At 41.3% G+C, this 17149-nt stretch overlaps 1 protein-coding gene across 1 annotated transcript; it reads right to left on the bottom strand.

The window, feature by feature from the left end:
- Positions 1-635: 635 nt before the first annotated feature.
- LOC124370421 lies at positions 636-13556 on the bottom strand. Its single transcript, XM_046828706.1, has 2 exons — positions 12801-13556; positions 636-906 (listed from the first exon to the last, which is right to left on the bottom strand). Exons 1-2 carry the CDS (start codon positions 13544-13546, stop codon positions 636-638), a joined length of 1017 nt encoding a protein of 338 aa, XP_046684662.1. The 5' UTR covers positions 13547-13556.
- Positions 13557-17149: the final 3593 nt, after the last annotated feature.

The raw sequence follows: 17149 nt of genomic DNA, 5'->3' as shown, positions 1-17149 counted from the left end.
TAAACTATATTACTCTGTTTAATTGATTTTTAATAAACATTTAAAGTAAGATACAAAATATTTACATAAAACGAAACATAACAATAACTTCTAACCTGAGAGATGCTGGAGTACTCACTTTAACTTATCAATGTTATTAAGACAGTTTATTTTCCGACAGCTCTCTCCATCTGTTTTTCTTATAAAAAACTTCTCGTCCCGGCACCAAACATACTTATAACCTATTTCTTTGAACTTTTTTTCAGACTAGATAATAAAAACTTGTTGTCAGGTGACAAATGCTCATTAACGTACACCTTATTGGTAGGATAGGCAGGCTGGGTTGATATTTCTTGCAGTGAGGTTCCCATTGTCCCTGTACCTGGCGATCCAAGTATCTCTCAGCATCTTGGTCTGGAACTGGACCACCAGTGATGGGATGCGGTCTCGCTTAAATGACGGAATTCTATGAGCCGCCGCCGCCACCTGGTTGTCTTCCACCGCCATTCCAATCGCTGCTCCTAGGTCCTTAATAATCTTTGAGACATCCTCTCTTGGTGTTTCGGGTATCCCGCTTACTTCAATATTTGTTCTTCTATCAGAATATTCAGAATATTGTTCAAAAGATCCTGATTTTCTCCTTAAGTCCATCGACATCACTCGTTACATTTCTTTTTTAACTCGCTGTTCTCCTTCATCATAATGCTCATCTCAGATTGAATAGACTTCATTTTTGTATTAGAAGTATCTACAGCATTGGATAGGAACTCTAGAGATGCTTTTACTTCCGAGATTTCTTTATTGAAATTCCTCATCTCATCAAACATGTCCTTCTTAAACTGTCCCATTACATTAATGAGGAATTCCTTAGTCAGCGTTGTCGTAGTTGCGGCTGAGTTGACACTGCCAGCTTGAGATGCTGAATTTCTGCACACATTACATAGACACTCTTTACTTGCGGAACGCGTTTTTTTATATTCCACATGATCTATAACGCAGTCCCAGTGAAATAACTGTTTGCAACCAGCACAACACTTTACTTCAACACTGTCACTGTTACACTCATTGCTACAGATGTTGCAGACAGCAGGCATTTTAATAGATTATTAAAATAACACGTTTATTTTATACTATCCAATAAGCAGAAGCACGCCAATTCCGGCAGACACGTTAGCGACCTTGAACGTCTGAGCGGTGATAAGCGAGCTCATAACCGGTCGGCGGACCAGACTGAACTGAAACTTTTAGAGTAAACTATTATAGTTAAAATAAAAAGTTAGTGCAGCTTGAAGAAAGAAAGGTTTCACTTTTAGAATAAAATAAAAGAAAACGTGCACAGGATAAGGAACAGAATAAAAATATTGATCACGAAGATCTTAAATATTTCGAAAGTCTCAAGCCCCATCTCAAGTTGATTGCTGGAATGAACAAATTAATGTTTCGAAATGATTTCCAAAATTTAGTAATGAAATATGCATATTGCAGTATGGACATTGATTCTTCATCACTTTCTACTCCTGTTTATAGTCGTAGTTCTTTCTCTGAGTTCTGTGCATCAAATTCAGCCCGTGAAAGCCCGTTCACTTTGTATAACCTTGGAGATGGCACAGTTGCTGAATTGTGGTGTTGAGGAGATGTGGCCTCGAAATTAATTGTTCTTTTTAGATGTGACACAAATATTACAAGTTACTACAAATGTTATACCATTTTTGTTCTTTGCTTAATAAATATACCGCTTTGCCGTATTTTACTATTATAAACACATTTCCAGTATTTTATTGTAGTACTAGAGTGGTACATACATTAGAGCTATAGTTCCTACTTCATACTTTAACCATATAATAAAACATACCTCAGTGTAATAAGTAGCTTCACATTCATTCGAGGACTACTCACATTCAACAGGCTGCTTTACGAAAATAATACATTTTACCACCACATGAGGAGAAATTAGGTTCAATATGTTCAAAAGTACTATATTCCATCCTCGTATACTGGAAAAAAGCAATCTGGGTATTTTTTTTATCTGTCGAAAGAGGATGTGGTACTCTCGAAACTTTTTACGCTCCCGATTTACTGGATGCACTGCACAATGTGAATGCGGAGCCACTGATAGAGGAATTACCTGCTAATGCAATTCCACCACCAAATCAGAAAAAAAGAATCCGTAGGCCAGATACATGGAAACAAAATAGAGCCAAAATCGCCAGAAATTCAGGTGAAGCTTACGTGGACAAAAACATAAAACTCATGAATCTAAGAAGTTGCGAGAACTTCAAAACCATCATTGCAGGTATGAATGTACCAATAATATTTCACAAAACCAAAGACTTTCAATCTTTAAAGAGTATTGGGCATTAGGTAGCTGGGATCTCCAAACAGCTTTTCTAAATGGAGCTATACAGACTGACACTATAAAAAGAAAAAACCAAATGCAGTTAGCAACAAAGAGGTGTCATGTGTTTATAATCTGGGAGGTTTTAGAGTATGTATAGAGTTTTTAATGAAAACTCTTGATGTATCCAATAAACGTTTACAAAATGTGGTTGAAAACAAGAAACGAATCTCCTCAGGTGTAGCGTGTAAAGACAAAAGAGGAAAGAAATCACCCCCTAACAAAATTTCTGAAAGGAAAGTTGAAATCATAAAAAAAACATATTAATAAGTTCCCTAGGTAGACAAGCCACTACACTAGAAATAAGACTCCAAATAGGAGGTTTGTAATCTGAAAGAAATGTACAAACTTTGTTGTGATTTCTCTAAAGAGGAAAAACAGGAAGAACCTGTAAAGGAAAGCTTTTACAGAAATATTTGTAATACCCAGTTCAATCTTAGCTTCAAAAGGCCAAGTACAGACACCTGTGATAAATGCGACAAATTTGAGATGAAAATAAATCACGGTTCAACTGAAGAAAACCTTTGGCTCAGATAGAAAAAGAAATTCACTTACGTAAGGCGGAAGCCGTAAGAACAGCAAAAGAAGTGTCATAAGCTAAAGGATGATAGCAGAGTTGCGATAATCTTTGACTTGCAAAAGACTATGCCAACTCCTAATGTATCGACTTCTAAAGCATATTATCTTAGGCCACTATGGACTTTTAACTTAGGTAGGTGTTCATAACCTACAGACTGGAACAACCCATTTCTTTATGTGGCACAAAGGTCAGGCGTCATGTGGATGTCACGAAATATCATCTTGTCTCCTAAAATATATCAGAAGCCTTCCGCCATCTGTGAAACACATAACTGCATTTAGTGACAACTGTGGGGGCCAAAATAAGAGTCATCTGTCAGTAAAATTTTGGCTCCACATTGTCAGAAACACTAATATTAAAAATGTAGATCATAGATTTTTTGTAAGTGGCCATTCTTATAACGAGTGTGACCAAGCCTTTGGTTTAATAGAGTTGAAAAAGAAAAAACCCAAAAGGACCTGTACTTCTACAAATAGAAAGTTCTTTACAGTACAGATGGAAAATGACGATTTTTTTAGACTTTCACACACTTGCGCCATTCTTCAAGAAAAGCGTAAATGGAATACAGAGTATGCAGTGGTTACATTTCCAACAGGACAAGCCTTTCACCCTGTTTTACAAGAAAACAGCTGCAAATAGCTTGGAAGAGTTTAATGAGCTATCTATGAAGTCCACTCGAGCTGGCAAAATCCCTGCCATCCTGCCAGATCTGTTGCCAGTACCGATTGAAAAAAGGCCTCGTATTAAGAGTGGCGTTTACTCAAATTTAGCTTTCTCTCACTTATACCCCTTTACTTCTAGGGTCCTCAATTAGAGTCACTAAGTTTTTCAAAGGGAAAGATATGAGCTAACGGGCAAGAAACATCATAGTCTATGCGGCGGTGCATAATAACAATCAGAGTCAAGGTCGCCCCCTCCACCTAACTCTAACTCAGCTTTAGTCTGTTGTTTTAAAACATAACCATACTTTGGTGGATGTGTTAATGTTGTGCGGACAAGTTTTCAAGGTTGTTTATTTTACTGTTAGTAAACGCTATGTTGAGTGATATGAGTGACAATGGGGGGTGGAAGGGACTCACGTTGGTTTACAAAATGCAAAGAGAAGGAAGAAAACGGGGAAGATGAGTGACATGATGAAAATACTTCGTGCAACTACTCATGAGGTTGGTGATGATTGCAAGTGTTCTCGTTACAAGTGTTTCCAGGTTGTTTCACCGGAAGACCGACAACGTATAATCAAGAACTTTTTTTTTTTTTTTTTATAAGGGGCAAAAAACGCTGAGGTTATCATTGCCCTCAAGAAAGAATTGACACCTACTCGTATCTGGTAGTGTCAATTAGGTGCATACAGATTACATTGTATATAACAAAAATAGAATTACCCGACAAGTAGGTGAGTAAATAATTTATACTTAAAACTAGATAACAATAAATATGACAAGGGAAAGACTGTAGAGAGGTCTTAACCTATATAAGGACTAAAAGATAAATAGAAACATAATAAGGACAAGGTACATAACATTAATTAAATAAACTGTAAAAAACTTAAACACAATTTACTGCACCAAGTTAGACTGTAACCCATAATCTGCCACCAATTTAGCTGTAAAGGGCTAATTTGGCAGCTGTCAAGATAATGATATATAAAATAAAATAAATACAATTTATAAATATTAACAACAATAGATAATCTGAATAAATAAATTTAAAATTTAAATTAAATTATTTATTAATCAGCGACGTTGCATTCAGAAAACACAGCAATCTTTTGGAGTTTACCGTCTCGTCGTCACAAAGAATATCGTTCAACGAAGCCGGCAGATTCGAGTTGCGCCTATGTACCGAATAGGGAGGGCAGTCAACAAGCACATGTTTGACAGTAATGACATTTTGGTGTGTCACATGTGTCGCAGACCGGAGGATCATCTCTACTCATGAGGAAGCCATGTGTGAGAAGCGTGTGGCCTAGCCGCAGGCGACACAACACAACCTCCTCACGACGACTCAGGCGGTTCGCTGTTTCCCAGAGTCCAACGCAGTCTTTAAATAAGCCGTAACTTTGTTGTTGACGACTGCCCGCCAATCGCTATTCCATTTGGCTTTCAGTTTGGCCTTCAACTACGGGGTAATGTCGGAAGATAATCATTCCGTGCGGTGTAAGGCTGGAGTTGTAATGCTTCCTTAGCTCCTCTATCTGCCAGCTCGTTTCCGGATACTCCAATGTGTCCAGTTACCAGGTACCCAGACAAGAATACAACACCTTCGGACTGAAGGGAAGACAAAGAGTGCCATATTTCGCGGATGATGAATGTGTTTTGAAAACATGTCGCTGATGGCTTGTATACCACTAAGGGAGTTCGCTGCAGATAACCAATTTTTTTAGTCATAGGAAACGTTATATTTAGGGCCTTTTGGATGGGCTGTTAATTCGGCCGTGAAATAGAAGAGTCGTGGGGAGACGAAATCCGTATCGTCTTACCCCAGTGACGAAAAGCACATCCAGTTCTACAACGTTCCTTTGACCCGTCAGTGTAGACAACATCGCAAGGTGCGAGGCTGCCTAGTATTTTGACGGAATTCTTGTTGGTAGACTGTTTCTGGAGTGGAAGACTTTTTAAACCTACAGAGAATTTAAAATAATTTTGGCATTGAGACGCCCAGGGTGGGATATCACATTGATGAACGACTTTTAAACTGGTAATCGTTTAGGCCTATTTTCATAAGCGTAGGATTTTGGCCCTAACGCCTAAGGTGTGAAGGAAATTTGGTCTCGCTAGGAAAGAATTATAGAGTGGATTTCGCAGGAGGACCGGTTCAAACGCAAGGGTTTTCTGGCTTCCCTGAAAGAGCGTGAACATAGTTTAGGGACAGTTGTTGTCGTCTATGCGAAAGAGGGGGTTCTCCCGTTCTGCGAGAAGACTGTTAATAGGAGAAGATCGAAAAGCTCCAGTGGCCAGTCTTAAAGCAGAATTATGGACTGGGTCAAGCATTTTTGAGAGCACTGGGTCTTGCGGACCCATATGCTTGACATCCATAATCTAGACAGGAACGGATGGTGGCTTTGTAGAAAACCTGAGCATGCATGTCCTGTCAGCCCCCCACCCATTTTGTTCCGCTTAAAGCTCTCAGTATGTTCAAGCGCTTCACGCATCGATTTTTTAGATCTTTCAGGTGAGGCACCCAAGTTAGCCGGTATCAAAATGTGAGACCCAGGAATCTGATATTGTCACAGGTAGTGATTGTCTGACCCAGCAAAGAGAGCGTTGGCTGCTCAACGGTACGCATTCTGGAGAAAACGATGGCTTTTGTTTTAGGTGGCGAAAAAGAAAAACCCGTTAACTCCGCACCACTGCTCAAGCCTGTTGATGGTAAGCTGTAAAGCTCTCTCCCCCACCGCTAGCTTCTTTGTAGAGATGTAAATAGAGAAATCATCTACAAACAAAGAACAGCGCACAGGAGGGGTAACGCAAGACGATATGTTATTGTTTGCAATGGCAAAAAGAGTACAGCTTAGAACGCTACCTTGTGGAATACCATTTTCCAGCGTGAATGAATCGGAAATGGTTGTCCCAAGTTTTGACCTGTATGGTTCTTTCCGACAAGAAGCCCTGTATGAAAGAAACCATGTGGCCCCCTACACCCCAAGATATTAAAGCATTTAATATCCCCCTTCTCCAAGCTTTGTCATAAGCCTTGGAAATGTCGAAGAATACCGCGATCAACTGTTTTCTTTCATATAAAGGAATTCAGGATTGCCGATTCCAAGGCAAGTAGATGGTCACTTGTAGACCGGCCTTGTCGGAATCCGCACTGGGAAGGTGAAAGAAGATTATTTTTCTCCAGAAACCAAACAAGACGTCTGGTTGACCATCCTTTTCCAGTACTTTGCAGAGACTGCTAGTAAGCGAAATTGGTCTATAGCTTCCTGGAGAAGTTCTATCTTGCGCCCGGTTTTTGGAGAGCGATAATGTGTGAGCGACGCCAAGAATTAGGGAATGTGTGTTCTAAATATATTCTATTATATAATTTTAGAAGATCTTGTTTTCCATCCTCCGTCAGGTTCCGCAACATGGCATAATGTATGTTATCGGGACCTGGAGCAGAATTTGATGTCGCCTTTAGTGATGAATCGAGTTCATCAATGGTAAAGGGAAGGTTTAAAGGAGAGTTGTTATTAATATTTAAATTTAGAGCATGTCTTTCTGTATTTGTTTTGAAATTTTGAAACTTCCTATTGTAAGATGACGTTTTTGAAATTTCCGCAAAATGTGAGCCGAGTAAATTAGAAACTGTCAAGGGATCAGTTACCACATCGGTACCATTTTTCAGAGCAATAAGAGCAGGTTGGGGAGGTCTTACAGCAAACAGATCGAAGCTTCCTCCAAACATCAGATGCATGAGTAGTACGTTTTATTTGATCTGTGTATCCAGCCAGGACTGCCGGCCGTCTTTGTCTAAAAACCTGTCTTGCTTTTGCCCGTGCTCTTCTGTACCTACTTAAATTTTCTTCATTCGGTGATCTGTTGAATTGTCTTAAACATTTTCGACGTTCCTTTAGAGCCGCCGAACATTCTTCAGACCACCAAGAAACCTGGCGTTTGTTTGGTGAACCCGAGGATTTTGGAATGCTTCGCTCTGCGGATGTTATAATATTAGATGTAAAATAATTCAGTGGCTGTATTTATGTCGTTTAATTCGATATTAGTAGTTTGAGAAACTATGTTCTTTTTGTACTCGTTCCAGTCAGCCCTCTTAATTTTCCACCTGGGACACTTGCCTGTCAAAGACGGAAAGGATTGAAAAGCCACGGCAATGGGCGCATGGTCACTCCCTGACAGGTCGGGAAGTACGGACCAATGCACTCGAGTTGCCACGACCGGACTGCAGACTGACAGGTCGATTTGCCGACCATATGCCAGTCCTAGGCACATGTAAGTGGCCGACTCGTCATTGAGAATGACCGCTGCCACTTCATCCCACAATCCCGCAACCATGTTACCCCTCCGATCAGAATGGCTGGAACCCCAAGAACGATGGTGTGCATTGAAATCACCAACCATCAAGAAAAGGAGAAGGGAGTTGGCTGTACAGATCACGTAGATCATCAAGAGATAAATCAAAAGGGGAAGGTGGAATATATATGGAGCAGATGGTTAATTTAAACGGAACATCGATTGATACTGCTACTGCCTGGAGGTTTGTGACAATGTTCAAGGCTCTAGCATTAACAGAAGAATCTGCTAGAATAGCCACACCTCCACAGGCAATTTGTTGGTGATGATCTAGGCGAAAGATGTCATAAACCACATTTTGTTTGAAACGAGTATGAGGAGACAATTTTGTCTCTTGTAGGCAAAATAACTTTAGGTTTTTTTGTCTTTAGAAGTAATTTGAAGTCTTCAAAGTGGCTTCTCAAACCATTAATATTCCATTGTAATAGCATTTTATATATTATATTATATATTTTATTTTGTGCTAGTTCATCGTAATTTTTTTTTCTTTGTTTAGATACAGGACGGAAGTTTACCTTGAACAGTTTGGAACTCTGTCTGTATATCCAAAGGGTCCTCAACCATATCATCATCAAGTGATAATTGGGAGGATCTGGACGAGGATGGATTAGTCTTTTTCACTAAGAATTTAGATCTATGTTCTGATTTGCTTGTATGTTCTTTTTTAGTTTGTCGGCGAGTTTTTTTCCTCTCTTCCAAAGATAATGCGGGTTTCGTATTTTGTTGCACCTTATCTCTGAAAGTAGGAGTAACTGTTGAGCGAGCTTGAATCTGTGTGCTGGACTTTGTATGGGGCGTGTGGACTGCTTGGGAAGGATTACTGGTGGATGCCAAAGGATGTTGTCCGGTACCGCTGCAGCTGCTTAACCAAAGCAGCAACCTGCTCTGTTAAATTGAGCACCATACCCTCCAAAGGCGGTACATGACGGGCACTGTGCGGATTGGACTGGGGCTGAAGCAGCTTCGGAGTATGAGACTCCCTTTTTAGGGGTTGGAGCGATTCTTCTCCTGTACTCTTTGCGGGCTTCGTTAAAGGAGAGTTTGTTAAGAGTAACGATCTTCAATACTTCCTTTTCCTCTAAGTAAACTCTACACTCCTTCGAAGTGGCCGCGTGTTTGCCCTTACAGTTCACGCATCTGACGTCGTTCTTGCAACCTTCCTCTTGGTGGCCTTCATCGCCGCAACGGGAACAAGTCTCAGGGCCCCGAGCACGTCTTAGTAGAGTGCCCGAATCTCTGACAACGGAAACACCGCTGCGGATTTTTAAAGTATGGCCGTACAGTCAGGGACAAGTAACCAGCCTTAATAGTTTTTGGAGGTTGGGGGAAAAGCAAAGGTCAGAATTAGACCAGGAGTAGGAACCTTTTTCCCATTCTCCGTCCGAAGCATCCTAACCACATCGGTTACCATTTCACACTGCAGCTCGTCCTTGAGTTCTTCCTCACTACACTCCATCAGGTCACGGCAGAAGACGATCCCCTTGGAGGTGTTCAGTGAGGAGTGCGGTTGAACGACGACTTCCACCTGATCAAAAAAGCTTGTCATCTGAAGGAACTTCCTGGCTTGGATGTAGTTTGCAGCCTCCACCAAGATAGTTCCATTTCTCAGTTTGCTTACAGATTTAGGCTGACCGCCTGAGGAAACTAAAGCTTTGTTTATTAAGAAAGGACTAACCTTCGTTAGAGTTTTTGCCCTCATCCTTATGGCTAACGATTAGGTATAGTGGAGTTGGAAACGTTCATATTTTATGCGTTTACTTTTTCTTCCACTTTCCTTTGTTTTATGTATGATTCATTTTCAGAATCCGACAAACTGTCGCTTTTTCTCTGGATCATTAGGATCTCTTACTCCGAATTCTTGCCCTAAGGGTGGGGTGGTTTGAGTTTCCATAGATAAGGTCACCAGCGCATCGTGTTTAGTAGTGCGGGCCGATTCACCGGGAGCGGGCATGCCCTCGGGTGTCCCACAAACCGTAGCTTGGGGGACAACCCTACCTCAGTTCCCCCGAGGCCCGGTTTTCCATCGATTACCAAGTCGGGAATACGCGCACAACTTGGACTCGCACGTGGCAACAGGGGCTCCGACACCCCTGCCTACTGAACACTTCCTGACCAAGGACCGAAGTGGCTGGCTTCTGAACCAGTACATGACCTACGCCTCGGCAGAGACAAGCTCACATCAGCTCTCACCGACACCAGATAGGGCATCTAGTGCCGGCTTAAGCACTCCCAGCGAGCCATGCACTGGAAACGGTCAGAGGACGGGTACTTATAGACCCTGGAGGGGATTTGGTAGGAATTAGGGAATGGTTAGGTGGGAAGAGGCAGTTTAACGTCATACCCAGGACGGCATCAAGAACTTTAACGGACTAGGTGATTACAACGCACAAAATCAGTACTTGGGTGGTCTTACATCTGTTGTACCTGTTAATCATCGCTGCAACCGATATGCCCAGGAAGAGGCTAATTTCAATATTTCTTCTTATTTTTACCATGTTCGTGCAAATGTAGATGGTAATTTACAGGACATTACAGTTTGTTACAAAGCATTCTTATCATTACATGGTATTGGGAACAATCGCGTTCAAACCATAAATAATCACCTCACTTGGTTTGGAGAGGTCAAGCCAGATGGGTGAGGTAAACATGCAAACAGATCTAATGCTCTGTCCGTAGAAACAAAAGCAAAAGTTATAAGTTTCATTCAATCCCTAAAAGGTATAAAATCGCATTACTCTTTGAAGGACACGTCAAAATTGTACTTACCTGAAGAGCTGAATAAGTCTAAATTGCACAGAATGTACAATGAATCAAATAAAGATAATACTGTTGGGTTTACTACATTTCGAGACATTTTTGAGAGTAACTTCAATATTTCATTCGGTTACCCAAGGGAAGACACTTGTAGTACCTGTGATGTACTAAATGCAGAAATTTCTGTTTTAGAAGAAAAATCAATGGAGCGAATGACCAAAAAACTAAAGATACATTATCACAAGATCTAACAAAGAAAGAAAAAGAGAGAATTTCACCTGGCTAAAGGCGCAAAATTTTATTCAATTAAAACTAAGTGCAGAAAGGAAGCTAGAAAAAAGAAGAATTTGAGGGAGTGACAATGGACTTTCAAAAGAATTTGCCAACACCAAACATTACAACATCTGACGTATATTATCGACGCCAGCTCAACTTTATATCATTCAATGTCCACGTGTCAAGTGACTCTACATCGCTGTTTTACACATACGACGAAACCGTCGCCAAGAAGGGAGCAGATGATGTTTGTTCAATGCTTGAACATTTTTTTCAATGTACTAAGATTGAATGTGAGAAATCTAGTTATATTTTGCGACTCGTGTGCAGGGCAAAATAAGAACTATACCGTCATATGCTTTTTACATCACACAAGGACCGTTTCGATAGTGTGAAAGTTTTGTTCCCTATAAGAGGTCACTCGTATATGGAGGGAGACAAAGACATGAGCGTAGTGAACTCAAAATCCTACACAGAGACACCAGATGACTGGAAGAATGTGCTCAGAAATTCGAGGGTGAAACCTTCACCTTTCACAGTAATAAACTGTGGCACCGAGGTTAATTTTCAAACCTGGACGGAGTACTTTTCTGACAAGTACGTCAAAAAATGTCCCATTCCAACGAGGCCTATTAAAGTACTCAAGATTGACAAAAATGAACCAAGATTCATGCTACACAAATCTAACTACTTTGGAAGTTATTTAAAGGCTGTCTTAGTTCCCCCCCGTAAAAAACCAAAAGTCAAGAGATCATAACAAAAACAACTCTCCAAAAGTGCTTAGAAAACTTTTTTTTTTTCCCCTTTTATAAAGGGCATAAAACACGGAGGTTATCAATGCCCGTAGGGTTAACGGACACCTACACTTTAAAATATGGTGTCACGTTATCAGTACAAAGAATAGACAGCGGATCGCTGTCAAAGAAAATTATCACATTAAGACAATTACAAAAACAACAAGCAACAGAGGACTAAAACTAAATAACAAAAGTAGCCGAGAGGCTGTAAAGGGGCCCAATAGTTAAATATGTCAGATAAAAAATAACGATAATAAATATAACAAATATCTAATGCTAAAACCAGGTAAGTTAATGAAGGTAGGTTGTAAAGGGACCTACCCTCACCAATAACAAATAAATAGAAATAAGGCAAAAGACACGTTGGTCATCAATGCCCGTTACCTTACGTGACACCTACATATTAAGATAGTGGTGTCTCACACCTCACAGAAATTTTTAACTGTAAAGGGGCTTACCCTTGATTAAAACAAAGAAATTTTTCTAACAGAATTTAAAAGATTGCATTTAGGCGTTGCTAGTTAAGAGCTTTAAAACTAAATAACAACTCAGGGGTGAACTGTAAAAGGGCTCACCCTTGCCTAAAACTAGCGGTTAAAATACGTTTACTAAAACTAATCAGGTACTATAGGACTCATATTCTGGACATTAATTTGGTGCTCTCCAGAAAACCAAAGAGCTTTGTTAAAACATCTTCTTTGTCACCAAGCAACTTATCTAACCGGCCTGGCAAACGATGTGCTCTCCTCTGCGATGTGCTGTAGAGGCGGCAGCCTATCAACACGTGGCTGACGTTTAGCGCCATGTTACACTCCGCACACTGCGGTGGATCACCACGAGTCATTAGGAAACCATGAGAGAAGCGAGTGTGTCCGATACGGAGTCGACACAGTACAACTTCCTCTCTACGGTTAGTGCGGTAAGCAGTCAACCAAGGCTTTACTGTGTATTTAATCTGCCGAAGTTTGTTATTGGCCATTTGATCCCACGATATATTCCACTGATGTTGTAGTCGTGACTTTACAATCGGCTTTAGATCGGACGCGATTGATCGCCTAGTACATGGAGTCAGAGAGATTGCCTCCTTTGCTGCCCTATCTGCGATCTCGTTACCAGGTATTCCGGTATGTCCAGGTACCCATAGTAACGTAATTGCGGTACCCTGCGACATCATCTCGCTCAAAGCGTAGCGGATCTTACGAACCAGGACATGTTTGGAGTACATGTCCTTGATAGCCAGAAGACCGCTTAACGAGTCCGAGCACACTACCACCGTATTTGTTCTTGGACATACAATATTTAATGATTTCAGGATAGCTGTTAGTTCTGCTGTGTATATTGAAGATTCAGGAGTAAGGCAGAATTTGTACTCTCTATTTGAAGTTACAAAGGCACAGCCCGTTCCTGCCTCACTCTTTGAGCCATCCGTGTAGATGACATCGCAGGGTGAACAGGATGACAATATTTCTCTACAGGCGCTTGTGGACAACAGTGATGCGTCTTGCTTGTTCAACTGTAATAACGACAGTATTACATTGGGAGTTCTGACTGTCCAAGGTGGTCTATCCATCTCGTGACATACCTCAACATTAATCGCTCTCATGTCCACTTCTGCGAGATGTAACAGGATTCTAATGCCAAAGGGTACGGGGGCATTAGGCTTATTGTGGTACAAGGGAGCAAGTGATGTGTCTAGGGCAACCTCAAAGGCCGTATTTTCTGGCCTTGATTTTAAACTAAAAAAGTAGTTCATAGCCAATTGAACACGTCTGAAAGATAGAGATGACTCACCACTCTCAGCTAAAAGACTGACAACGGGGCTTGAACGAAAAGCCCCAGTAGCCAATCTGACAGCAGAATGATGGATTGAGTCCAACATTTTAAGGGCTGTTGGCTTGGCAGAAGAATAAACCTGTGATCCATAATCAATACAAGGTCGAATGTATGCCTTGTAAAATTGAAGCATGCATTTTCTATCTGCACCCCATTTCGTTCCGCTTAGAGCTCTCATCGCGTTAAGTCTCTTTAGACATTTCGTCTTAAGTTCTTTAATGTGCGGAACCCACGTCAGTCTGTAATCAAACCACAACCCCAGGAATTTCACACAGCGACTCGCTGGGATTATTATTCTATTTATCCTAAGAGTTGGATCAGCGACGCTCCTCAGTCGAGAAAAAGTAATACATTTAGTCTTTGAAGGAGAAAAAGAAAACCCGGTTTGGTTGCTCCAATCTTCGAGACGGTGGATGGTGAGCTGAAGGTACCTCTCTGCAGTAGCCAGCCTCCTGGCAGGGACAAACACAGCAAAGTCATCTACGAATAGAGAGCATCTGACAGGAGCTCTGACGCAGGAAGTGATGCTGTTTATGGCCACAGCAAAGAGAGTACAGCTAAGGACACTCCCTTGAGGTATACCGTTCTCAAGAATTTTGGTGTCGGACAAATGAGTTCCCAGTCTTACATTAAAAGAACGTTCATCTATAAAACCTTTAATAAAATATAACATGTTACCGCCGACGCCCCAATTTGAAAGGGTATTTATAACTTACGCCAAGCTGTATCATACGCTTTTGTTATATCGAAAAACACAGCAACAAGTTGCCTCCGTTCAAGGAAAGCATTCAGGATTGACGACTCCAGGCATACTAGGTGGTCTAGAGTTGAACGGCCTTGACGGAGACCACATTGCTGTGGAGACAGGAGATTATTGTGTTCTAGGAACCATACCAGTCTACGATTTACCATCCGCTCCAGTATCTTACAAAGACAACTGGTAAGCGAGATAGGCCTGTAGCTAGTAGGGGAGAACTTGTCTTGGCCAGGTTTGTATAATGGTACAACGTAAGAGTTACGCCATGAACTTGGAAAGTTGCGTTCTTGAAAAATTCTATTGAAAAGGGACAAGAGGCACGCTTTAATCTCTACAGGAGGGTTTCTCAACATGGCGTAGTGAATGTCGTCAGCACCGGGAGCTGAGTTTATAATGGGAGAAATAGCGGATTCTAGTTCGTCAAGGGAAAACAATAAATTTAAGGGATTTATATAATTATTCTCATTTATGGGCTGTGCTTCATGTTGTACTTTATTTCGCTGGAACAAAGGACTGTAGGACGTCGTCCTCGACACGTTAGAAATGGACGAGGCAAGAACGTTTGCCACATCTTTCGGCTCGGTTAATATGATGTCGTTCACCCTTAAGCCAAGAATAGGAAGAGGTGGCTGTTTTCTGCAAACTGCCTTTAGTCTCCTCCACACCAGAGATAAAGGGGTGGTACGGTTTATCGAAGAAGTGAATTCCTTCCACGAATTTCGTCGACATCTTTTAAATATGAGACGAGCTTTAGCTGTGACAACAACGATGTCACCCCCGTGTGCCCAGTGTACTCCGCCAACTCTGCGGGCGTCCTACGACACTTGTGACGACCGCCTTTGGTGGAGTAAACCAGAGACTCGGGCACGAATACACGTGCGAAGGAGGCTTTAGTGAACTTTTCTAACGTACCTCCGGGAATCAAGCGGTCAGTCGCGCGATGGTGGATTTAACGCACGCACCCGTCAGAAATCCGAGCAGAAACTCGACACAGAACTCGAACACCGTGCGTTCCGTGTCACCTGTCGACGCGGAGTGTTAAAAGCCGTGTCACGCGAGACAAGGGGTCGATCGCATCGCTCAGCCCGTCACTGTAAACGGTGTTTCGAAAACAATTGCCTCGTACCGAATATTTTTCATAGATCACACACAACGTGTTGAAAACGAACGAGAGTAGAGTCGCGTTTTGTTGCTAGCTGAACACAAGTTCCCTCGGCCTTCGCGCTTCGCAGACCGCGTTTTTCAAACCCTCGTTCTTTGTCTGCTCACCGACGGAATTCATCAGGTGGTAGAAGACTTTCGATCTTACGACGGTTCCACGGGGGTTTTCTTTGAAAAACGCCACACTCTCCGGGGTCAGTTTAATGTCTATTACCGTGGATCGCCACCGTTCTCCGCTAAGTGGCGCCGTGCGTACGACAACAGGCTGCGTAACACTCGTTTGGCGTATGAGATTCTCACACGGTTCTCCACGACGGCGAAAAACAGGAATCGTCTTCATACCGCTCATCGACCCGGGCGTGAACAAGCGTGGTTTGGTACCGCCGGGAGTGGCTAACAAGATCTACGTGAAAGTATACAGTCAACTGTTGTACCTCTTTTGGTACCACCTGAGCGCGTTCGTGGATTCTAACGACATGACGAAGGCGGTCGTCGTATCGTTCCAGAAGGTCGAAGAGTTGAGTCACATCGAGTACGCTTTGGCGACTACTTGCCATCAACTGATGAATGCAAACCGAAAACTTATATTCCTACCTATAAAACAAATCCTTCTGAAGGATCTAGCCACGTATATCGTATCTGAAGTGGCTGTTCACAAAACCAGTACCTGTTTTCATAAATATATATATATATATATATATATATATATATATATATATATATAATAATAAATTGACATTGTATTGATTTGTAATTTATTTCACCGGAAGACTATAGGTGTTTAGATCATGTCTAGGGTTACAATGTCATGATAGTCAATATCAACAAACATTAGTTCTTTTCTCTACTGTCTAGTTATAACAAGGCCGTAAGTTATCTGTCGCTATTACATATAAACATCAAGGCTGTGGATTTCTCTACGATATATGACCGTTCATTTTTCGGGCAAAAACAATTGTATAATACCTTCTCGGGTATCACGTTTTCTCCTCTATACGTCAAACATGATGATCAAATCAAATCAAATCAGTTTTTTATTGCCGGAACATTATACAACGCATGGCAAATGTAATATTTTTACTTTTTACTGGCTAAAATTTTTGTCAAACACACCACAAGAAATCTCATTCAAACATACAATTTTGCAAACGTACCCACATCCATTCATTCACCAATTATTCCCACTTCCAGCGACGAATTTTGTCAATCTTTTTAATTGGTGGTCTCCCAATCATAAGCAAAAAACTCGTCAACATTATAAAATGTTTTTGACACTAAAAAGCGTTTCAAACGAGTTTTTTAACACTTTGAGTGTTGAAGTGTTTTTAATTGAATCTGGTAACTTATTGACGAATTGAACACTTGCCTGTGAAGGCAAGCGTTCATAAACCACCGTTCTGTGTCTACCAGTTCGGTAGTTATCTCTACCTCTAGTCTCATACATATGTATGTTTCGGCCATTCGTCATGGCACATTTAGACATACAAAACAGAGTTGTTTCCAAGATGTAGAGACTGGGCAGCGTCAACAGTTGCAAATTTTTGAAGGCTTCCTTGCACGTCTCTCTAAATTTCAACTTAGCGATGATGCGGATAGCTTGTTTTT

Source organism: Homalodisca vitripennis, unplaced genomic scaffold (assembly GCF_021130785.1).
Source record: "Homalodisca vitripennis isolate AUS2020 unplaced genomic scaffold, UT_GWSS_2.1 ScUCBcl_124;HRSCAF=1272, whole genome shotgun sequence".
NCBI classification, from domain to species: Eukaryota; Metazoa; Arthropoda; class Insecta; order Hemiptera; family Cicadellidae; genus Homalodisca; species Homalodisca vitripennis.
This window is presented reverse-complemented; position numbering and strand designations above follow the sequence as displayed.

What these genes read in the sequence shown, in the direction of transcription:
- LOC124370421 (XM_046828706.1), bottom strand. Translation starts at nt 13,546, where the DNA reads ATGAACTACTTTTTTAGTTTAAAATCAAGGCCAGAAAATACGGCCTTT. An exon ending in ATTGTAAAGTCACGACTACA is followed by an intron (nt 907 to 12,800) that starts ACATCAGTGGAA and finishes TAATGTGTGCAG; the next exon opens with AAATTCAGCATCTCAAGCTG.